This window comes from Cydia pomonella, chromosome 5 (genome assembly GCF_033807575.1).
Source record: "Cydia pomonella isolate Wapato2018A chromosome 5, ilCydPomo1, whole genome shotgun sequence".
NCBI classification, from domain to species: Eukaryota; Metazoa; Arthropoda; class Insecta; order Lepidoptera; family Tortricidae; genus Cydia; species Cydia pomonella.
In genome coordinates, this window is record NC_084707.1 from 6,281,183 (window position 1) to 6,307,924 (window position 26,742).

The following is a 26,742-nucleotide window of genomic DNA, read 5'->3' on the forward strand; positions in this document are numbered from 1 at the left end:
ATAAAAGGAGGCCTGTGCAAATGGCATTCGATTCATCTACGTCCGATAATGATAAATACATAATCGATGTCGATTTCTATACAATAGCTATTGATTGCCAGAATCCTATACGATATTTGCCTCAATAGCAAATGGGCTTAACTGCTATGAGAGTCAATGATAAATTACAACTTTCTGCATATAAATTGAAACTGTAGCAATGTGAAGGCTTGACAACAAGTTTAGTAAACTTACGGAATCATCTCACTAGAATTAGCACCAAAATAAATAGCTTTAAGGTTGAGTTTTGATTGTGTTCTTTTTTCGGCATATAACTTTGGACCCGACGTGGCCAAGAGCTTTACAGAAGTACACGTTGAAGGCTCGTAATATAAACCAGTGTATGTGTGATTAAGGCATAAATACACATAGTTGCCTCAGTATTAACAGTAACGCTAACTCCTCACTAAAAATCTCAAGGTCACACTTGTTCTATCCGAACTGTATTTTATTGGTAAAGAACACGGTAATCAAACAATTGAATTAGTTTTTAAATGTCACATATGGATGGACCACGCAGAGGGGTCAGCACAATGAAGCCTATTCTAAGTTTACAGATTTGATTAAATTTTGACATACCTACTTGATATCTCCCGCGACACAATATGTATAAGCAAAGATTATAAGAGTATAAGATGTGTAAAATCTTTTAAAAAATCGTGCTCGCCAGGTTTGGCAGCAAAACTAGATGACGCTATAGCTAATACTACTTCATATGCTTTGTGATTACATATTGAATTGTCAAACGTCAATATTTGACAACCAGAGTTATCTATCGCATAATTACTAACTCAGCCGTACAGCTCCATCTATACTAGCTGTCAAATTCTAAGTATGAATTTGGTCTTAGGCTTTACACATCTTACAAAAACATTATCAACAAATCTTTGGTAGGTATAAGAAAGAGCGGAACGCTCTGCAAAATGCGTGCACAAAAATGGGAGAATTATACACAAACTACATATTATAACAATGCTGTAATTGTTATTGTTATAACGCTATCAAAAGGCATCGTTTTCACGCCATTTATGTTAACGGCCGTTTTAATATGCCACTAATTCTGGTGATATGTCACGAAATATGTCGGCGACATTATTTTAATTGCTGATAGGCTGCCATTTGTGTAGATAGCTACATATATTTGCGGATATTTTTCTTGGTTCAAACCCGGGCTCGTACCAATGAGTTTTTCGGAACTTATGTACGAAATATCATTTGATATTTACCAGTCGCTTTTCGGTGAAGGAAAACATCGTGAGGAAACCGGACTAATCACAACCAGGCCTAGTTTACCCTCTGGGTTGGAAGGTCAGGTGGCAGTCGCTTTCGTAAAAACTAGTGCCTACGCCAAATCTTGGGATTAGTTGTCAAGCGGACCCCAGGCTCCCATGAGCCGTGGCAATATGCCGGAACAACGCGAGGAAGAAGAAGACATGATTGGAACGTAATGTATAATTAATAATTTAAAAGAATGTAAAAGTAGAATGGTTTAACCCGTGACTCCTTGTGTCCCAAAATTATTTAACTTTCTTAATTTTTTTATACTACTTCGGTGGCAAACAAGCATACGTCCCGCCTGATGGTAAGCAGTCTCCGTAACCTGTGGACGCCAGACTCCAGATGAATTAATTACATGCCCGTTGCCGACTCTAACATTCCGCACCCTCGTTGAGCTCTGGCAACCTTACTCACCTGCAGGAACACAACACTATCAATTTAATCAGCCACTACTTTCTTTAGTAAGACTCGGCTGAAGTTCGCGATAACATTTTTAGGCATCTGTCTGACAGGTGATGATGCGAGGGAAGCGATCGAGTATTTTTTCCCGAAATAGAATCTGGGTAAATAAAAGACATGAGTAAGTATGTGTTATAATCGTTGATGAGTCTGTTGGTGAGAACTTTATTAAAGAGAAAAATCTCACACGTACGAATAAGGGAAACAGCTTGCTCATCGCTACTCTTATGGCGTCGGTCGGCAGTGGAACCTCATTTCGCGAAAATCATGTTATGGCGTAAGAATTTTGCAAACTTTAATTCATTGTGATAAATATGCACCACCACCGTTTTGTTCGCCTGTCGCAGTAGGATTGATATGAACAAATTCATCATCACCGTAATTTTGCCTAAACGCGACGAAGATCGATACCCAACAGAACACACATCCGGCAAATCACACGCACGTGACGCCCGAATTATTTGTTGCCATACTCCATTACACCGCCCTTGATTTCTGAAATTTTGGGGTAAATCCGTCAATGTATCGGCAAGTTAAATACCTGACCAGTTTTAGTTGACCCGCCCTGCTTGAGAGAACAAAAGAAAAGCGCGGGAGTCACAGGTTCGCTTTGCCGTTATTCGAACGCGGCTTATCTCTGAGATCTAAAAGTCCAGTGTTAAGTGACCTCCAGACCCGTAAGAAATATGCGTAATAAGAGAGCGCATATAAAATGGTTTATTTAAATTTTTGATTCGCCCGTGGATGGTAAGCGATTAAAATGACACCTCAGGAGCAGCTGAGTTCTTCTCAATCTGGCCGGTTTATACAATAGATATTGGGCACGTGGGAATAGGGAGCTGTTACAATAAGTTTATAGCCACCAAATGCTCACGAAAATAAACACATGTCTTTAAATCTGAATTAAGCTCTGTGTGAACGTAATAAAACCGATGTTGATAGTAAATTTAAATTGGTCGTTATCAAAACGTCGGTTGTAAAATTTGGTGTCGTTATCAATAAATTTTGAACTCTGTGCGTGATGTCACTGGGATACTATGCAATGCGATGACAGCTTTCATAATTGGTAGGAATTAGTTTAAAAATACCTTTCGTAATTTTAAAAACAAACTTGTTTTTAAAATTATTGCAGACATAAATATGACTGGTCTTTAAATATTTTGGTATTCTTTATCTTTGTTATCAAGAGATATATATGTAGCTACCAGTTCTTTAAAAAATATGCCCAATAGGCGTTTTTGTTCGTAGCAATATAAAATCATTTATCAAACTATCAACATGACCAATGGCGCGATTTAACTAAAGTAGAGAGTCGTTCATTTAGACTCCTCGGGGACGTTATTGCGGGACGCCACAGTGGGCAAGTAATGTGTGGGAACATAACAATAGCCATAAAATTACGGTTCGCAACTTAATGTTACAGATAATATATATAGATTGGTGGATAGATTTTAGGGCCATTGGGAATTGTTACTAACTAAAACGTAGGTCCAAAGGTCGCAGGTTCAAGTCCTGCTGGAAGCTATGAGTTTTAAATTTTTTCTTTAATATAAAATTTGTAAAAAGTGGCGGTGGCCGAGGGGATAGGATATGACGTCCGACTTTCAATCCGGAGGTCACGGGTGCAAATTCTAATGAGTTTTTCGGAACCTATGTACGAAATATAATTTGATATTTGCTTTAGTAGCTTTTTGGTGAAGGAAAACAGCGTGAGGACCTGCATAATACATCTGCGAAGAAATTTAAAGGTACATGTGAAGTCCCCAATCCGCATTGGGCTAGCGCGGGGACTATAGCCCAAGCCCTCTCGCGCATGAGAGGAGGCCTGTGCCCAGCTGGGACGAATTATTTGTAAAAGATAGGTAAATATCGACCTTCGACGACCGGTTTGGCCTAGTGGGTAGTGACCCTGCCTACGAAGCTAATGGTCCCGGGTTCAAATCCTGGTAAGGGAATTTATTCGTGTGATGAGCATGGATATTTGTTCCTGAGTCATGGGTGTTTTCTATGTATTTAAGTATTTATAAATATATATTATATATATCGTTGTCTAAGTACCCTCAACACAAGCCTTATTGAGCTTACTGTGGGGCTTAGGCAATTTGTGTAATAATGTCCTATAATATCTATTTATTTATTATTTATTTATTTAATAAAGATACAAATTTTCGTAAATTCGTAATTTTACGAAAAAATTTTTTTCAAAGACTTTTTATATAGTCATGTCTCAACAAATTAGTTCAACTACTTTTACTACCCATTACGCGCTGGATGTAAAAAGCAATTCTTACGCCTCATAAAAGAAGTCGTTTTCATTTTAAAAGCTCCTTTGTGGTTAATAAAAATTAGGAGCAAACAACGACGGTATTAGGTGCTTCTTTATACAACCCTGCCCTCATTGTGTCGTGTTCCTCGTTGCTGAGGGGTCGTGGCCTCCACGAATTATTTTGAGGACTAAAGCCTTTCACTTGTTGCGGTCTTCTGCAGTGTATAAATGTGTAATGCATCGTGGACTCATGAGTTTGCGTCGTCGCGGATCTGATCTGAGCAGCGCATTGGGCTTCCTCTCGGACGCCTCCCCGTACTTGTACTTAGTTGAAGTTATCTTAAATGTATTTGTCTTAATTAATTTATAACCTACAAAAGTCTGACATCTTATTTTCATATTTATAAGCGAATTTGTAATTTAATTACTATATATAAAGTTGTCCATTAGGTAAAATATACGTAAAAATCACACTCAAAAATTCTTATCAGATGATTATTGCCATTGCACTTACTGTACGTACAGTCGTCATCAGATATATCGGAGCGGCCGAGGCGCTCAAAAATATCTAAACACGCACTCTACCGCCTTGACAATAGAGGCGCGTCTAGATAATGGTGAGCACCTTGGCCGCTCCGATATATCTGAAGGCGACTGTAGATTTATAAGTTGCAACCTTCAGGCCTTCAGTCTTATTTCAAAGAGAGATGACAAACGACCTGTCAATTATTGGAGTCAGGCTGTCAAATTAGTATTTGACAGCCTAACTCCAATAATTGACCCCTAGGTCCCCACTAGGTTTACTTTACCTAATGGTATATTTTCATATCACTTTCTTACTTAGTATTTAAATGTATGTAAAATTAATTATTTTCGCTGTCTACAAATTATAAAGAGAATTATTTCAAATACACTATTACCAATTTCGAACATCATAGGCTCCATTATAGGCGAAAAAATTCAAGCGTGACGTCACCATTAATAACAACTGCCAATTTTGACAACCGTGGCGTCATGTCGCTGTAACAATTACGCAACTGGGACAAAGTTTTAATAAACACGATTTATGGACGCACGTGTGGAGCTGGCTTTATAAGGCCATGTACACATGTGCGGTTTGAATTTTGAAACAATTTGCTTTATTAGGATGGGTCTAGTGGACTCATTTGGTATATGAAGCCATTTCCAATTGTTTATAGGTAGTTATTATATCTTGTTTATACCTCTCGCATGATGATCCTATGACATAGAGCTGTCACGTGAAACGTGTGTCTGTAGACATTGTTTGGGTTTAAGCACATTCATTTATTTATAAATGTAATGCCGGCTGTACACACTCGTCGAGAGCCTCTCGCCGAGAGCAAGAGAGCCTCGGCAACGTTCCGATTCAATCGGAAAACCGCGACAACGGAGCAGTATGTACATGTACTCACTCGTTCTTGGCCTGTCTCAGTTTCGACGAGTTTATACAGCCCGCATAACATTTAAGTAATAAAAATACGGTATACATATTTTTCTTCAACTAGGTATCTTTTAAATTAAGCTAAATTAAAAAAAGGGACTCGTATCATCGGGATCAAATCATATAAAATATACCTTTAAGGAAACTTTTTTCTTAAAGGTATATTTTTATGAACGACACCATTTTTTGATCGATAAATACTTTGAAAACATTATAACTTGGTTTATACGAGTATTCTATATTTTTCTTAACATACCCAAAACTTAACCGCCCATAAAAACTTCCCCTTTCAAACTTAACTTCAAAGCTACCCTCATATTAGAAGCGGTCCAAACAATACGTACCGTCAAAGCAGGCGTATTTTATATAAACCACCCCCGCCGACCACCCCCGCGCCGGAGGGTAGTCTTCATGAAGCACGAAGCTGCAGTGATTAACTCCTGTACATCTGGAAAAATAGAAAAAAGTCTATAGGTATCTTCAAAAAAAGAATGTGTATTCATAGTTTAATCGAATTCATCTTTTTTAGGGTTCCGTACCCAAAGGGTAAAACGGGACCCTATTACTAAGACTCCGCTATCCGTCCGTCCATCCGTCTGTCACCAGGCTGTATCTCATGAACCGTGATAGCTAGACAGTTGAAATTTTCACAAATGATATATTTCTGTTGCCGCTATAATAAACAAATACTAAAAAGTACGGAACCCTCGTTAGGCGAGTCCGACTCGTACTTGTCCGGTTTTTTAGGGTTCCGTAGCCAAATGGCAAAAAACGGAACCCTTATAGATTCGTCATGTCCGTCTGTCTGTCCGATTATGTCACAGCCACTTTTTTCCGAAACTATAAGAGCTATACTGTTCAAACTTAGTAAGTGGATGTATTCTATGAACCGCATTAAGATGTTCACACAAAAATAGAAAAAAAAACAATACATTTTGGGGGCTCTCCATACTTCGAACTGAAACTCAAAAAATCTTTTTTCATCAAACCCATACCATGGATAGGCCTTAAAAAATGATATTGAGGTTTCTAATATCATTTTTTTCTAAAATGAATAGTTTGCGCGAGAGACACTTCCAAAGTGGTAAAATGTGTGCCCCCCCCCCCGTAACTTCTAAAATAACAGAATGAAAAATCTAAAAAAAATATATGATATACATTGCCATGCAAACTTCCACCGAAAATTGGTTTGAACGAGATCTAGTCAGTAGTTTTTTTAATAAGTCATAAAAAAATTTTTTTTTATCAAACCCATACGTGTGGGGTATCTACGGATAGGTCTTCAAAAATGATATTGAGGTTTCTAATATCATTTTTTTCTAAACTGAATAGTTTGCGCGAGAGACACTTCCAAGGTGCTAAAATGTGTGTCCAAAGTGGTAAAATGTTGAACAAGATCTAGTAAGTAGATTTTTTTTAATACGTCATAAATGGTACGGAACCCTTCATGCGCGAGTCCGACTCGCACTTGGCCGCTTTTTTTCTATTTGGCTAGTGTTGTGTGCACTGCTGGGCAAAAGCCTCCCGTCGTTTTCTCCACACGACCTTGTCGCTTGCATATTCCCGTAATTCCGGACAGAATGTTTCTAAATTGTAGTTTATAAATATGCATCTCCAGATTTAATGTGTTTCTAACCATAGAGACTATACATCTCTATTGTATTGTAGTAATTATTTATTTTAAGATTATTATAATGTAATGTTTACCCAGGTATTGGCTGTTGTATTTATAAATGTTGTTATGTATTTTTCATGTCACTATATGATGTTACTATAAATGTTGTATTGACTTGTAAAAGAGCCCTTGAGGCCTACTTGCAGAATAAATTTTTGAATTCTGAATTTTGCAAATTTCTTATTACACTGATTGAACAGTATTAATTTATTGGCATTGTCTTAGGAATTTATTTGTAATGTTGGTTATAGTCTGTGCGGAACAAGAAGAGTCGTGGAATATAACGAAACCAATACATTCTATGACTCTTCTCTTTCCACATAGACTCTAGTTAAATTATCACGTTCGAAAGAAAACACAAGCGAAGTTTATTAAATGACAGATCTGAGGCACTATCGCGAAAAACGATAATCGAAATTTATTTATCTACCTACCTCTCTATCGCTCCAATGTGCTAGAGCAAGATATTTCACCGACACCTGTAAACTTTCTACCGCTTTATGCGTTAAAAGTTGAATGTCTTTGTTTTCTATGTATTTAATGAAAGCTACTGCAATTGGTTTTAATATGAACAAATTAAAACAAAGGTTTTTTGCTCCAGTCATGGGATATATGGCGCCAGTAATTTTCAAATTAACAAATATAAAGAAAAATTAAACTTAAGCATCTCTTTGGCTCTTGTTCATGGCAAAATGTTACCAGCGATTAAAAATTGATGGTAAACTTGTTTTACAATATTTTTCTATACCATCCCATTGCTGGTGCCAGACCCATCATCATCATAGGGGCGTTTACTGTAAATAATAAATAGTCGTTGGCAAGACAGTCAAACCATATTAAACACAAATATTCAACTTATTTTACTTTCGCCCCACTGAACTAAAGTAAATTTTAATATAGGAGTATATGAGACTTTACACCCTAAAACATACGGGTTATTATTACTTATGCGTCAACGCAGCTTTGTCATTATTTCCAAATGACGCAAGAGCACTTAAGTTTACAATGTCTTATTTATAAAACAATTTTATTTCATCTCATTAGATGCATTCTACTACATACAGATAAATAAAGTCAAAAGGCCCGCTTAAAGTCGTAAAAAGTAAACCATTTCTATAAACATCTATTCTAAAACCATTTGAAAATAGATCTTAATGACTTAAGGTTAAGAACTAAGTCTAAGTGGCAGTTTAAAACTTGGAATGCCTCGATCTAACGACAATACCTTTCAATTAAGTACAATCGCGTGAAGTTTTATGCCGCCGTAGAGGCACTTTATAACATAATTGACTGGTCATTGGAGTGAAGCGAGGGTGATATAACTTAGAACAAAAAATAACCGATTTCATAAAGCAGTTTTTAATGTCATAATTGTATGTTATAATCATTATCAGGAGTTCCACTGTAGAAAATGATGATTTCCGAGAGCAAATGCACGAGTTAAGCTCCATAATTATTCCAAAATCACTATAGCCTAACTGCCCAGGGTGCGAAGTCAACATGCCAATCGTTTACGCTTCTTAGCGAACGACACGCAACTGTCACAGTCGCACTAATAAGGAAGAGTGACAGAGAAACACAAAGCGTTTCATTATCGTAGCGCAAGCGATTATCAATTTGGTTAGACACCCTAGGTGCGTAGCCAACGTGCCAATCGTTAACGCTCCGTAGCAAACGAAACAACTGTCACATTAATATAGAAGCGTGATAGAGGAGCGTTAACGATTGGCACGTTTTCTAAGCACCCAGAGGCCCATAAAAAGGTATTCCATTCCGTTGTATTTAGATTGTTCATTCCTAGGTTTAACTAGGTTTAAAAGATGAAAGATTTTAAGATTTCATTTAAAAATATCTTAATATGAATTACTTACTTATATTTGTGTATAGGTACTTACATTCACGCAAACATCCTGTTTTTTGAAGGTATACTCAGATATAAATAATAGACTGCCTGTGTTTTCAGGTAGTTATCATGTTTTTCGATTTTTTTATTAAAGATAAAGATAGTTTACATATTATTCAATTAGGCACCGGGACCGGCAAGAAACTCGGCGAGACATATCTTTTCAAAACGAACATAATTACACACTATTGATAGTAAATAGGTAACAGCGAGTTATAGTAAGTACATTGGCGAGAAACAATAATTATACATAATTCTTAACTTCTTACTTAGATAGATATCCGCTCTCATTTTACTTCAACCTTCCTCAAATCTGTTTATAACAAAACGATTTGACAGTTGCGTGACTCCCAAAGCACGGCGCTTTAACTTTTGCCGCTAATTTATACCTTAGCTTTATTAAGGCTCAACTTTAATTTCCTTTGATAACTTTGTCTGAAATCCTTGGCACCTGCCGTTGGATAATATTTGAGTAGAATTGTAAAATTAATGACTAAAGCTTAAGGTAAAGCGGTTCGGGTGACTTTTGATGCGAAAGTTCGTGAAGCTATTTAGATTACATAAGCTTTTCATACTGAATTGAATTATTTCGTTAGAATCTTCAATTTACTACTGAAATTATTTGACTAATCCATGCATATTTGGAAAAGGTACAATAGCAGACTGTTGTTTATTAACAAAAACTACTCTTTTAATTTTTTTTTAAATTATAGGACCAAACTGTATTGGTTTAGCACTTTTTTTTTAAACCACGATATCTAAAAATTACTTACTAACATTTTCAAGTGTTAAAATAGGTATTTCAAAGAGTAGCTTATTCAAGGTAAACATTTTAGAAGTAAATTACATATTTATATTATATTATTGATTTATGGCGTTATTCATAAACGCGTTAGGTACTGGTCTGAATAGCTATTAACGTTTGTCTTTATTTGTCATTTTGACTTATTTATTTTTAAGAAAGGGATAAAACATAATTTAGCTGAATCAGGCCCGTAAAGTTTAATGAATAAAGGAGTTAAACTTTCGTCACGATTCTTACACATAGGTTCTAAACCCAAAAACAAAAGTTGTGATCTAAGCGTAACTGGGCGTTTGATTACTACATCATAGTCATAATCTGCAGACAAAATAATTACAACCGTACCATAAATTATAGAGACAGTACCGTTTTGTTTCCGGAGTGACAACCCTAGCACATAGTACCAGAGATAAGTAAATATTAAAGATTATTAAAGGGCGCGTTCCTTTTCATTTTAATAGATTGTGTATATAAAGCTTACATTATGAAGGCAACTGCACGTTGAAGAAGAATGATGATGAAGGTTAACACATGTATTAGTACATTACGATACAAGTGCGAAAAATAGGAAATTCGAAACGAGTGGCGATAAATTAAAACACGACCGAAGGGAGTGTTTTAAATCGACACGAGTTGCGAATTACCTATTCGCACATGTATCGTACAACGTTTTACAGTACATACCCAAGTAGCACAAAACTGCATTATAAGGTGTCACAAACTGTTCACGTCGGTAACTTTAGCATTTATATAGAGTTATAATATGACATCCCAACTGCAATAGCTGAAAATTAAGCTATCGTCTGTATAATAACGTTATTACGCATCACCACTGCACAACTGTATTGCTGCAAGCGTTAATATGGGAAAACAATTCTATATTATACAGCTTTTAGCAATTAATGGAACTGAGAGCTGAAATGTGGAACTGTAAGCTGTATTGGCGCATTTTTGTGGGCTTTAACTAAGCTATATTCTGAATAAGACGCCACAAGTGTACCCTTAGACGCTTGCATTTTAAGAAAGAACATGTGAACTACTATATTGCAATCAGTTATTCAGTGATATCAATTAACAATGATATAATGCGCCTGGCTGCATATAGTGGAACTTTAGTAGTGTTAATCAGCTTATTCCATGCAATCCTATAATAACAGTTATAAAGCCCCCATGATCGCTTTGGATGAATTCATATACTTCTGAATTACAGCAACCTGCTGGTTATTAGATCACATGTGGCTTGTGAACCCAATTGGAGCTGAATACTTGTACCAGCGTGGGCTATTAATCTGCTAATGTAGTTAAATAAGATCTTATAGACTACATTTTTATCGCCTCATAGTTATTTATTAGTTACTCGCCACCAGCGTGGCGATATTGTGATCTGGAAACAGAAAAGGAAAACTGGCGGAATACGCCGAAAAATTAATAGAGAATTTTTGAAATCCCTAAAACTCGTACGGAGAGTTTAGTAGTTCATTGCTAACTGTGCCACTATTTGCGTACAATGCGGCCCACAATTATGCTATACACAAATCAATAACTGATTTGTTTGACACAAGATCTCGCCGTGTCAGCTCTTTGCTGACTTATGTACTACGGGTGGACACTTAGACAGTTCAGTACTAGTCAATGTACCTCGAGTGAACACTGAAATAGCTTCTACCATTTTATCGTGGTTAATACGGTACACATTAGTGATCTGCCATTTTTATTTTATTTCAATGTTATATATTATTCATTTATCCTAATTAAGCCAACGAAAACGACACCGGATTTGTGTAGGAAACCGGATGATTTTATGAGTAACAGCTTATCGTCAATTTATACGAGTATTATGAATAAAAAAGTATTCTTTGTTCATAACATCGACTTATTTAATACTAAAATTTTCAAGTAAACAGTGATATTTTGGGGGCGCGTGTAAAATTTATCTACAATCATATAGTATTTGACAATAAAATTTCTTTCCCATTTGAAATTCACACACATGGGAATAAAATCAATGTTGTACTTAGGTACCAAAACTAACGTTTACACCATCATTGCACCTTCTTTATAAACATCACGTCAAGAAATAGTTCATGCTAACAATATAAGAAAATAATAAAGGAGTGGAGCAATAAATATTCACAATCTTCCCAATTATGCATTCTCAACTCCTTAGAAGCGTTAAATCAATCCTTTTAAGTACTTTGTGCTGATAAAAGGGCAACAGGGACTCTATTAATCAGGCATTAAGCTGTAAATAGGTAACACGTGATCCACTAATCAGTCAATGTTCAGCTCTTAGGGTGACTGTTACCTTTAGTAATGCTGATATAATGCTGATATAGTGCAATATTTCCAATTATTCAGCTGACAGCTGATTAATTTGTGCCCAAAATAGAGTTATATCAGCACTTACAGCGCCTCTAACACTCTTATTCAGCTGGTTTATACAGCTAAGGGTTCCGTTCTGGACAATAATTCAGCTACTATACAGCAGGTCTGTGCTACTTGGGTATGGCCCTTTAAATGTTCGACACAGTAACATAATATGCTACTTCTCGCACTAGTGCTATAAAGTAGCCCCATATGTACTGTAAACGTACTTTTCTATATTGTAGTCATATTAAGACGCGTAACGTAGTTCAAAATATTATTGTCGCAAACTTGACAGCTGTCAAACGTTAGCGCTTGACAACAATTATAGTATGGAAGGTAGAGGCAAGGAACAGAATCTCCTTAGGCAGAACTGTTGCAAAAGTGTCCAGCTGTCAGCTATAAATAATAGTTCCAAATCTCTCCAGAGTGGCGCTAGAGTAGCTAAGAACCTAGGCGTTATTGACTGAGTGAAGTGCGCTGTCTATGATTAGATTTTTTTCTCAAGTATTCTAGGTATTGTAGCGCCACCTATTTATGGTTTTTTGTCGGACACTTTTTGATATATGGAGATTCTGTTCCTTGCCTCTACCTTCCATAAATTATAGGTATCGGCAGGAGAGTTGAGATGAATGATTACACACACAGAGTACATATCGCAAAAACAGTATTGAATGGCGATATTATGCTAAAAAATAAAAAAAACGCCTTGAAGAAATTTTTGCTCCATCTTGCAGTTCAACTTGTTATCGGATATGTACGAAAAAGATTAGGTACTAATTTCAAACATGATTGTGTTGTTGTGTGCGTGACTTCAACTATAGTGTCCATACCTATATCTAGGTAATAAGGGCCCGGATGTGGCCCGGATCAACTACTTTACTTAAACATTCTACGGCTGTGGCTACTTTGCACTACTTTAAGCGTCTTAGCTAAGTCAATACTTTTTGTAACTCTATTTGTCAGCTGACATTTTTACTTTAAAGTCAATTGTACGGCTACCACCAGTTTGACACTGATATATTCGCTACCGTGTGCATAACTTACTTTCTATGCATCTTGCTCGTACTCGGATATTAATACGAGCGAGATATATATAAAGTAAGTTACGTAGACGTTAGCAAATATATCAGTTTGACACTGAAAGCACTTGTGGTAAGGCAGCAATGAAAAACATTGAACAAGTGATTATGAAACAGAATTGACAGTCGTTTTCAAATGTACTCGTCTCTGTCATTTCGGGCCAAATTACAGAGATAGCATCAAGTAATTTCCAGCTACCGCCGGTTCCCGCTCACCGGCCCGCTCGACATCTATTTTAGGGAGAGGTTTTGAACTTTTGATAACTTCATGCTGGTTGTGGGTTTGAATTTTGGAAACATATGAAAGTATCTTGAAATATAATATCAAAATTCAAGCGCAGGATTATTATTATTATATAGAACTAGTTTAAACTAAAAAAACCACAATTATGGAAAAGAATTTTACTTCGAAGTCCTCTTTACAAAATGTAATAGATGTCGATTTTATATCAAAACTTAACATCTTTTTCGTCAAGATTTTTATCAAGTTTGATCCAAATTAATTAATATTTACCCTATTTCCGTGTTGTACTTGTAATAAAATATTTACAAAGTGGATGGATGACTTTGCTTTTATTTTAATTGCTTGTGTTTCGAAGTAAGCAGTAGTTTATGGTTGTTTCTGATAATTTAAAAGTAATTTGAAGAAAATTAATAACAGAAACAAAAGAAGGTTTGTCCTTTCCAAACTTAATTTAGATACTAACTGTAGGTTTATTGATTCGGTATATTGTCAAGTGGTAAACTTGCATACCTACTGATGAAATTAAAGCGCCCGTGAGGGGCAGAACATACGCAATGCGACAAAATTAAAAACCCGTTTTAACATTCCTGACTATATACCAAGACCAACCTACGTAAATTGGTCGGGTTATTTGCTGCCCACAATAAGAAACGGTGGGCAACAAAAACCGTCTACGTAACTTAGAACTTTTTGTAAGTAGACAGAAAGGAAAGGTGAGACTATGACAAGGACAAACAATAATAGCGCTTTCTCTGCTAGTAGGAGTAGCAGAGAAAGCGCTATTATTGTTTATCCTTGTCATAGTGTCATGAAAGATACATAAGATTATCTCTTTCTGTCAGTTCCGTTTATAAAGTTTATAAACCCCGACGCAAAAAGACTCCTATCTGTCTGTGGCATCGTAGCTCTTCAACGGATGGACCAATTTCCATTTTTTTTTACGTGAATGCGCGCTACCTTGAGGTGGTTCTTAGATATGTTTGATAGAAATTATGTAGAAATAAATCCAGCAGTTTGAAGACTATCAGCTCTTTTCCAAAGCAAAATTATGTAAGGTATTTTTGGCATGAAATGGTTTTTTTGGCATGTACCATAGGGTTTTTTTTAATTTTTTAATGCAATGGTTATTATTTGTTTATTTTGTAGTTACAGTAGTCCATAAAATAGACACCACAGATATACAAAACTAAAATGAACTAGTACAGTTTCTGATTTTATTTATTTTCGATCACCTCAATAACCCTTGTAAGTTTTTTTGTAAAATAGAAAGTAAAAGAAGTCCTCAAAATAAAGTAAAACTAGTGGCTCTGTGAGCTATAGGCCTCGCGAAACCTTAATGGCACCGCCATTTCGAGAATTTTCCAAAAACTGAATCAACAATAAAATTATAAATAATTATCGAACCTGTAGGGCTAAGATGGTTGGCTCTTTATCATTTGTCACCATGCCTGTCACGTTCTAACAAATATGTAAGCGCGAAAGTGACGGGCATAGTGACAAGTGATAAAAATGGAACCATGCTGCCACCGCAGCTCACCAAGTTTCACGAGAATCGGTTGAGAAAGTGACCTGTAGAGGAGAACATCCGGACATACGAAAGAAGGACTAGAGGACTTCGCTCGGTAATAAAATAACAATATAGGTAACGGTCACATGCTGAGTTATCGCGACTACTTATTCGAATTGAATGTTATTAATCACATTTTTATTGAAAGTAGTATATAATCAATTGCAGATAAGATCACCAGCCACCCCAAACCTAACACCTGGCAAACGCCCCGAGTGGTCTTAATACTACATTATTCAATAGCATGGTTTATCGAACAGGGAAATTAGTAATATTTTAATGTTACCATTTAAGCGGCCCTAAAAATAAATAGGACTTATTGAGTTTATTGTTCATTGCCAGCAATAATCCTTAATAAATACTAATATTTTTACTACCAAAACCAATCAAGCAAAAGAAAACATTGGACAAGCATAACTAACTGATCAAAAAATTTACGTAATGACAAAATCAGAATATATTCTTATATTTTTCACTCCTTCGATGGGGTTTAACCTTGTGACATTTGGACATAAATGACTAAACGCCAAAATGGTACCGTCAGCATCAATAGTAGTGGATGAAACAACACGCCAAAAGTATCTGATATTCTGGATAACTTTTCCAAATATGGAATAATTTCTAAAATTTACGTTCAAAAGTATATCTTTTGCAGTTTTAATTGTTCTACAGATAGAACCATCACTTTTTGTTAAGCTATTACAGAATGGTAGATACTTTTGAAACGTTGTTTGATCCGCTACTTTTGATGCTGACTGTACATACTCGTTCTACATTTGAAAAATAAACGTTTCAAATTTTAAGCTCTTCCAACGATTTTAAGCTGTACGACTGTGAGTTATCTGTTAATATCTAGTCAGTTACACGACGCGACTGTTTTATGTATTCAGTTTACCTATTTGGAATTATAACTCATCAATCTTACACTTACAAATCATCCTTATATCTCCCATAAGTATCTTTCCTATGTTAATGACGTAATTTCTGTATATCACCATCGCGGCGAAGCAGTAGACTCGTATTTCAAGTAGTTAGTCGCATCGATGGGCCGTTTGTATACTTGATTTATAGTCTGACGTAATCCTCGCTCAAATGAACCCTTTTTAGCCCATCCGTCTTCTTTAAAGTGTAATAACATGTATATTTTAAGACAAATGGGCCGTTCTCCTGTTATGTGTCTGTAGACATGGTTTACAAATTAATTTAACATAAATTTCTGGAATCGAGTCAAACTTGGAGAACGCTAGAATGAATGAATGATGTTTATCTTAATTCAAATGTGATAAATGATTTAAAAAGTTCAATCCAATATAGAAAAAAATACTTTTTTGAAAATAGGTAAACATAAGATTATCCGTGATTTGTCAATCACACCATTATCACTGAGTGGTGTCAAAGAGTTACGTTGGTTGAAACTCATCTTTATCGGGTCAGCGGGCTAAGCACGGTCGCATGCGTATCCTGTCACGTTTTAACCAGTATATAAGGGCTGACCGGCATAGTGACAGGTGATAAAAATGCAACCACGGCTCTTTGCAGTTACAATTGCAGCTCTTCGAGACACCCAAAGATTTTTGTACCACTCTCAGTTTTGACTTTTTAATATTTTTTTCAAAAATTACTTAATATCAGTCTTGTTTAAATAAATGACAACAATGCACCAAATTCTTGGATTTACGAGAGATCTCACGGCTTACTCTGCCTTAATTTACAACCAAGTTCCCAACGTTTTTGCATACATAAGACTCAGCTAATGCAGGCGTTGCGTCAAAGAGAGAATTCGTTTAACGAGCCTGCAAATGTGTCAAGTACTGGGAAACGTGGGGAAGGATTACAAAACTGTGCAAATTAGGGAGTTATGTCTTCTCAGTTTCACTTTAATATGAAAGTTATAATGTTTTATTTTATTCGTACCACGTAATATGAAGCAGCTATTGTCGGCTCCTTGTCCCTCTTATTTAGGTAAGGTAAGGTAAGAGCAACTTTTACTATGGGACTAACCCTGAAATCGCGATAATAAAATTGACTCTCCCATAAAAGATATCAACATCAGCCAGCCAAAATGTATGGGAGGGTCATTCGTACCAGTCGCGTAAGCGTAATCATTTTATAAATGAAATCTCATTCGTTGAAATCATGGCGGCACTGGCGTCAGATGAAGAATTTTTTTTTATTGTTTCATTATGTGAATTATCTCAGAAGTTTTGTTTTTTACACCTGTATCACGCTATGCTTGTCGTTATGACGACAGAAATCTCATACGCTACGCTACGACGACGCTTCGTGTGCGGACTTCTTTGAACTTGTATTACGTGCTCGTAGCGCTCTCGTTATACGCGCATATTACGATACGCTTACGCGTCTCATACTCTTACGCGCCGTGTGCTGAGGGCCTTACACTGCTACAGTAACCTAAAGACTTATCACCTTATTTATTACAATAGTCTCCAATCCCATCAACAATTCATTCTACAATGCTTTGCCCATTAACGCATGTCATTTATCGCCACTATAGTTCATCAGTCATCAATTACCGCCCTTTCGTCAGCGATTGTGTCAGTCATTCCGAACACCTATCGTCGGCGCGTGCGCCGGAACTGGCGTTTAACAAACATGGCGGCTTCCGGAAAAGGACCCCACACCTGTACTGACATGCTTAATTGAGAAAAGGCTTAAGGATTTTTGACTCATAAATATGGGATATTGTTAACCAAGGGTTAACAGTGAATCATTGCACTTTTTATTTTTTAAGTTTTTTGAAGGTTTTCGGGTGCAATTTTCGAACTGGATTTACAAAAGCTTACCTATATAGCAGCGACTTTTTTTTGATTGAGTGTTGGAATGATTGATTTCATCGTGTCAAAACAAAATACAGACGAAAGTAAAGACGAATAAGAAGTTTTTAATATGACGATATTGATGATTTGTAATTTATTTTAGGGTAAAGTTGGCGCTTATAATCTTTAGAAATTAGGGCTGTAGGGCTACATAGGGCTCTGTAGGGCCGGAGAAAGTGATGCGTGACGAGAATGTGGCCGACTAAGTGTCGATTATAGTTATTCACGCTGCTATAAATTTAGAACAGGAACATATTGCCCTGTCTATTTTGTTAGTCAAACAAAAAACAAAAACTTTCACAAAATTAGGATAGAATTTATGCATGACAATTATTTTCATTGTTTGCCACTTGTATTTACATATGTTGAAAGAGCAACGAAATATTCTAAATTTTAACCAATCGTCGCATTATAGGGGTTTTGTGTTTTGTGTCACAAGAGTTTACAAATTTTGCTGCAAATCAAAATACAAAACCGCAACTTTTCTGATACTTTTAAAATATTTTGCAACGATTGTGGAAAACTTCTTTCTATCGCGTGCTAAACTTTAGCTACGTTTACAATACGAGTAAACATAGGGTATTCTGTTTTTTCCCCTTTTTTGTTTAACTTGGTCCCTTGGGTAAAAGAGTTTTTTTATGATTCGACACACAAAAACGTAACACGTGCCAAAATACGTACGGTAAATAAGAAATTTGTTCCATAAAAACATTTTAACGGCAAAAATGTAAGTAGTGCTAGTATCGGCCAAAAAATAACAACCTATAATACACTTCTAATCTCTCGTAACTTAATAGTACTTATGTTTGTAACTAAAACTTTACTACATAGATTATAAGATTACTTTTGCTTTAACGCACTTGGGTAAGATACGAGTTTGATAAAATAGCATCAGTAGTAATTTCCCCGAGGAAGCAAGTTCGATACGCTACGATTATCGACAAATTGCGGTGTATTGTTACGAGTATACTATTTTCAGAAAGGACGTAAACGATAGTACATGCCCAGTAACATACACCCTTTGAAAAAGCACTATTACTTATGCATCGGTCACAAACATGTAAACAATTTTGTGCCTTATGGCTTTGAAATAAGGTGCATTACTGTTAATTTAGTGCGTGTATGTGCATCGAAGCATGTTGTAACAAATAGACCAACAAATTGCTGTTTTAAAAGAGCTTTTAAGGGCGAATAATGTATAAACGTCGTTTTGAATGGGGAGTATCAAGCATTATCAGCTTTTTTGGTAGGTATTTGGGGTAAGTTAGGATTGTTATATTTAGTTAGTTTAATAAAAATAGTAATTGATGAGTTCGAAAAAAATAAAATGCATTATTGAAGCAGTCATGTATTAATTTGTGCTAAAATAGTTACAAATGTATAATATGTATCGTGTTCGTGATTTTTTTTATATCGAGAGAAACGATTCGATATTCGAATCGATGAAGTTACTAGAGAAAGACCTCAAGATTGGTATTCATATTTTTTGGTAACAGTATTATAATCTAAAAAAAAGCGGCCAAGTGCGAGTCGGACTGGCCCATGAAGGGTTCCGTACCATTTATGACGTATTAATAAAAACTACTTACTAGATCTCGTTCATGCCAATTTTCAGTGGAAGTTTGCATGGTAATGTACCTACATCATATATTTTTTTTAGTTTTATCATTCTCTTATTTTATAAGCTACAGGGGGGGGGGACACATTTTACCACTTTGGAAGTGTCTCTCGCGGAAACTATTCAATTTAGAAAAAAAAATGATATTAGAAACCTCAATATCATTTTTGAAGACCTATCCATAGATACCCCACACGTATGGGTTTGATGAAAAAAAATTGAGTTTCAGTTCTAAGTATGGGGAACCCCCAAAATTTATTGTTTTTTTTTTCTATTTTTGTATGAAAATCTTAATGCAACCGAATACATCTACTTACCAAGTTTCAACAGTATAGTTCTTATAGTTTCGGAAAAAAGTGGCTATGACATAACGGACGGACAGACATGACGAATCCATAAGGGTTCCGTTTTTTGCCATTTGGCTACGGAACCCTAAAAACGATACGGTTTTCAAAATCTATGTTGGCGGAATTCACTGCTTCTCACTTTAAACTTGTAAAAAGCTAAAAAAGTAAAATGTCAACAGTTCGCAGTTTATTTTCGGAACTGCAAGCAGGCCATTCAAGCACTCGACCCATTTGCCACTGTATACGGCTAACGAATTCACTCTTGGATACTAGCAGAGTAGGGAAGTTTACTAGTTTCTGACCGATACCAGATTCTTATGCCGAAACCCGTCAGAACCAAAACCGAAACTGGCCGGACACTACCGAAAATACGTTTTCGGCGCGGCCGAAAGGTTCGACAGTTTTGGGTCGAAACCGAATCTTCGGCCGAAACATGATTTTTATGCCGAAAACCGAAACCGACATTTCGGTCGGACACTGAAGTTTACATTCACAGTAAAATTTCGTGCCCGAATTTAGCTTAAACTAATGTTTCTCAACTATTAGATTTAATTAAGTACGTATACTTATAGCTTGAAAAATCTCACCAACTATCCCTTGGTCCAGAAGAGGCGTAATATATTTCGAATTTATATACACCCAGCCGCAAAAGTGCATAGCCATTTTATTAATAAATTATAATGTGTCTCTGCAATTTTGCAACTCGTTGTAGGTATTTGTTTGTTTGTACCCATAGGTAAGTAGGTATTAGGTACCTAATGTCTTGAGAAGTTTGCTTTGTTAGTTTTGAAGTACTTATGTTGCTTTCATTTTGTTTTAATTTATGTAGAAACCAACATGCACAGTTTAAACTACTTTCAATATTTACCCAATTTTGTTTTACTAAGTTAAGAGGAATTCAACGTCCTGAAACTGAAATTTCCTGAACACATTTACATAAAGTCCGGTGATGCACGTATGCACTAACTAGATAACTTTGCTGAATAATTACTACATGTTACATAATATCATTCAACAGATTTAATGTTCTATGTACCTTTGAATAAAGTTGAGAATTGTTTGTAATCAATTGAAAGACTGTATGCAATTAATCTACTTCCTCTAGTTCATTACTGAAGCTGACACCGTAGCAGAAAGGACTTGAATTTATTAGTTGACAAGTTGCGAAGTTAATATTTTGCAGAACAAGTTTCCTAGACACAAAAAGCTAAATTTGAATGGCCCCTTTAAAATGATCTCTTATTAAGTATATACATATACAATATACCTGCAATACAGTATACATACAGTAGAAGTCTTACGGCCCGATTCGAATTTCAAACAAACAAACAATGATTTATTAAGATAGCTACGCCAAATTCATTCATTCTTTTAAAATTATGGTTTATCCGCTGGCCGAATTATCTATTTAGACCTAATATTTGACTCGAATCGGGCCATTAGTCTTATGTAACTATCATTAATAATCTTTTCTACTAGATAAAGAAGCTTTTTCCTATACGAAGCGGTTTTTTTTAATATTCTATCACCAACAGCATCTTTTATACATACCTACATCTAAATATTGCTTAGTTTTACGACCGAAGCCGAGTTTAGTGCTATTTTATTCTCAGAAAAAAGTATATCTTTTATTTACGTCTGGCGACGCAGTGACACTAACAGCAACATGGCCATTTTCTGGTACAGCAGGGACATGGTTTTTACCTATTTTTTTTTGGAATCTTTGTTAATTTAGCATCGTCAGTAGGTATTATAATATTACAATCTTTCTCCCATTGTCGAGTAATATCGCAATTTATCTCGCTCCTGAGGTATTCTTACAAGTAGGTATAGATATCCGTCACCTTTCTTTTAATATCGCTCAATTGAGGCATTGATATCGAGCCGTCTCGGATTACCACGATCACGACACTTTCTGAAACTCGTATCTTAATAAATACCAATGTTTAAAAATGAACCTTATAACTTCCCTGTAAAATTCACAATTTGAAGAATGAGAGAGCTTTATACGGTCTTTTGAAGGAAAATAAGCTACCAGTAGAATTCTCTCTTTCAGTGCCTGAACAAATACTGGAATAGTGATTGGTTTTTCGCTCTTTCTTCTGTTGGTGAATCTTGGATACGAACATTTTTACTAAATACATTTCGAGCTATTCATATAATCCAAGAAGCTACGTTTTTTTTTGTACCATTCATTTATATCAAGCAATGGCAACCAACTTCGCAGTTTAACAAAACTGTACTTAGATTTGCAAATAACTGGCTAGGATTTTTTGAGAAGATTCGTGCCACCTTCAAGTTGCTGCCAAGAGATAATTAATAAGATGGCGAAGGTAACACGATTCTTCTCAAACAGTTAATTGCAACCCGAATCGGATAGCATGCAAGAGCCTAATATAATATATAATATCTTTTGTACCTCCTATATGTATTTAATTCAAAAAAATTAAAATTCACAAATGTATTCTGCAATAGGCCTCAAGGGCTCTTTTACAAGTCAATACTACATTTATAGTAACATCATATAGTGACATGAAAAATACATAACAACATTTATAAATACAACAGCCAATACCTGGGTAAACATTACATTATAATAATCTTTAAATAAATAATTACTACAATACAATAGAGATGCATAGTCTCTATGGTTAAAAATACATTTAATCTGGAGGTGTAAAAGGTCCCCAATGTCAGAGTACTAATACTAATAAGATTTGGAGGTGTAAAGTCTCTCCAAGTGTCAAACTAAAATGTATACTAAATAAATAAATCGCGTCGGAGCTGTTAAGCTGGCAATCTCATAAACTATAATAAATAAATAAATAAACGGTTAATACGAATACATTAAGTTTGGAGATGTATAAGGTCCCCACGGTCTGAGAAAAATAATAATACACAATAATAATGACATTAATAAGATTTGGAGGTGTAAAGGCTCTCCAAGTTTCAAAGAATTAAAAAATTGAAAAAGTGTATGAAATAGATGTTTCACGTCAAGAGACTGTTAAGCTAACAATTTTAACACTAGTTCTACAGAATACATAACTACTATGTTACAAATATACAATTATAAAAGAATAAAAAAAAAGTCGTTTCAAAGATACGAATTGTTCTAGCGAGTACAGAAGGGATAATATTTTATTGTATCGTTTTGAAGTCGGTTTTTTTAAAGATTAGTTTTATTTTGTAAATCTGTTTGCAGACTGTACGTGTACCGACTTAATCTATTAAGTAACAATAAACAAGAGTCAATTAAACAAATTACTGCCAAATTCCCAACTCTTTGACTTAATTCATTGAATTGTGTAAGTCGTAAATTCTATTAGCGACAGTAAACACGAATTGTGTTAGCTAGTTATTACTTCATTGTAACAAATTACTTAGGGATTCGGGAAAGCTGTTTAAGAGATCAAGTAAAGTTTTATACATATGTTTTCATAACCGATCTGGTCTAATGGGTAGTGACCCCGTCCATGAAACCGAAGGTCCTGGGTTCGAATCCCGATTTAGTAGTAGTAGTAGTAGTAGTAGGGCATTTATTTGAGTGATGAGCACAGATATGTGTATTGTGAATTATATAAGTAAATCGTTGTCTGAGTATCCACAATACAAGCCTTCTTGGCTTACCGTGAGACTTAGCCAATTTGTGTAAGAATGTCCCTATTATATTTGACGACCGGTCTGGCCTAGTGGGTAGTGACCCTGCCTATGAAGCCGATGGTCCCGGGTTCAAATCCTGGTAAGGGCATTTATTCGTGTGATGAGCATGGATATTTGTTCCTGAGTCATGGGTGTTTTCTATGTATTTAAGTATTTATAAATATTTATATATTATATATATCGTTGTCTAAGTACCCTCAACACAAGCCTTATTGAGCTTACTGTGGGACTTAGTCAATTTGTGTAATAATGTCCTATAATAATATTTATTTATTATTATATTTATTTAGTTATAAGTAATTACCACTTTTCATCCGACATACTACATAGTTCTAAATATACCTTACCTTTCATTGCGTGATATAGAGTAAATAAATAGTTCTTGAATAAAAATTCATATGATGACTAAAATTTCATTCAGGATCCTTATCATACAGACAAGAGGTTAATAAAATTAAAAACCAGGATCAAAACGACTCTACCTACATCAATTAGAATTTTAGGTTTATTACAAGCAAGTTGGAACAATTCCAGGATTAACCGGGGACTAACAAACAATGTCAGGGCTTAATCCGGGCAAACATGACATAACAATAAGGATGTACGAGTCAAGTCCGGATTCATCCTGAGGGTTGTGAAGTTGGAATCTCGACACAATGTGATTTTCAATTCTTTTAAGGTGAGCGTTCCGACTGAACACCTAGCGACCTTAACCAAGGAGGAGTTCCAGCCAAAGGGTGTCAAATTCCGGCGGTTCCGCGGCCGGCTCCCTGACACTGTGGGGTTGCGAATATCCAGCCATAATTGTGTGTTTTTAGTTTTTACATATATTTTATAATAATATGTATGCTAGTTTATAAGGTATTTATCTAGGGGCCAATAGTTGCCTGAAAATAAAGATTTTCATTTCAATAATATCAATAATTCAGTAATATCAGAAACGGATCAGCTACATAGTTTTAATATCCCGAAACAGTAGTAAACTCTTTTCCCCCATTCGGTACACTCAGCGAATAGAACAACACATCGAAATAATTTTCTACCCTACTAGTTTCAAGTTTATTTTCATCACACTTGCTCGAAAGAGGTCTTATTTCATGCAGGTATACTGAAGGACAATGGGTTATATTGTTCCCGCGGGAGTTATGGATTGTGAAAAAAAAACTCTCTAGGAAGTACGCAAAAAGGGCTATAACTCCCTGGGGAGTTATATAGTGTTTTAAATTAAGTATGTCAATAATTCAGACGAATTAAGTAGGTTATAAGTAAAATATTTATTATATGTCAAGGTATACATATATGCGTTTACGTTTAACAATATTTAATTTGATAGAGACAAGACATTGTTCGCGTTATGTCATTGCAACAAGGTGCAATTTTGTAAACACGTCTCAGACGTGACGTGACCCGATTAAGTTGCAGTCGGTATGCAAGCATGCAGCGCAATCACCAGCTGCCAGCTTGATAAATTGTACTGGAGAACTATGCATATTTCGTCGTAACTAGTAAGTACGAGAATATGGGATATATTTCATGAATCCAATTCCCAATGTACCTATTTGAATGTTCTGAGAGGTAAAACGAGCGTGTAATTTCCTTTCAGGTAATGCTGACATTTATTCCATATACTTAAATTGCGATAACTAATTAAAATTTTGGTAAATGTATCTACTATATATAAATGGATTTGTTGTACTGTTTCCATTCTGATCATTAACTCCCCATTCCATAAATAACTATATTTTTACCTAAATTGTAAATTGAAAGTACCCTTTTAACTTTAAACTTCAATAGCAAAAAATACTACTGATGTTTATATTTAGCCGTTTTTTAAATGCACATGTATTTTACTTTGCTCGTATTCGAAATGAAAAGTAGTGTTTAGCTCGGGTGAACGACACAATTTCAGTCGACTTTCATCTCTTGGTTAACAATCCACTATGGATTTCATGTCACTATATGATGTCACTACACGTTGTTTTGACTTGTGAAAGAGCTCATTAGGCCTACTTACATTTTTTTTTTGTTTTTGAGTTAAGAATGTATGGTCCACTCGAAATTACTTAAATAGGTTAAATTTACTCTATTTACAAAACATCAGGCGTATTATGGAGGGTTTTATCCACGTGATAAAATAACCGTCACTTCTTAACACCGCAGGATTGAAAGTGACAGACCGTTGTGTCACGCTGTCACGAAGACAAGAACGATCATATCCGTACAGGATATTCTGTTATCGTGGTAAGCCATTGTGGGTGGCAACGTAGCCTGGACCATGAACTCGTGCAATTTTAAGATGGCCGAAGTCACGGGCTAACATTAGCTGTCTAACATCAAACATTTGTGACGTTATCTATGAAAAGGGACCTTATTGTCACCGGCGCTTCCGCCGTAATAAACGATGCTTCGATACAAATACAACGCTGCGCGACGCCATCGACAATAAGGTCCCTTTTCCTAGATAATGCCACATTTTTTATAGGCCACAGGGGAACTTTAATATGACATTTTTTACAAACAATAAATATAACAAAATATAATTACCTACAAATATGGAATCAATGAAATATTAGATACTTTATTAGAGATGTATACAGTCTCTAAATGTCGAATTACACAAACTATGATAAAAAATACAACTATCAAATACTAAAATTCTTTGGAGATGCAAAAGGTCTCCAAGTCTGGGAATTAATATAAAATAATAAATAATTAAATTTAAGAATAAATAATTAAAAAACAAGAAATTTAATCAGACAGACAAGAACCGCATGAAGTGTCTCACGTTAATGCCACTGAAAAGTAAAGTTACACACTTATAACGAATATTTAGGTTAGGTACATTATAAATATAAGACTAATTCCCAAGTTTTTTAGTTCGGATAACCTAAAAATAGTTCATCGCTACACAAAAAACCAAGCCGACTCGAATAACTACGTCAGCCATTGTTCCGCACGATGTAATCGACATGCTCGCAAAATGCCTGAACATCAGCAATTAAATAAGCAGCCTATGTGCATGCAATATAGGAAACCAATTATGCGTAATGGCCTAAAAAGGCAAATCCATGGAAATAGGATTACATTTATTTAGCACCATTACTCTCAAAGTGTGTTGCATAACAAGAATTGCTAT

At 35.5% G+C, this 26,742-nt stretch overlaps 1 protein-coding gene across 3 annotated transcripts in view; it reads right to left on the minus strand.

The window, feature by feature from the left end:
- LOC133517609 (uncharacterized) overlaps positions 1-26,742 on the minus strand; it is a 214,972-nt gene that overhangs the window by 108,534 nt on the left and 79,696 nt on the right. For all 3 annotated transcript variants that reach the window (XM_061850952.1, XM_061850950.1, XM_061850949.1), the window contains exon 3: positions 5,849-5,952. In XM_061850952.1, coding sequence (XP_061706936.1) covers positions 5,849-5,952 — 104 coding nt within the window. The remainder of the gene's footprint in view (positions 1-5,848; positions 5,953-26,742) is intronic.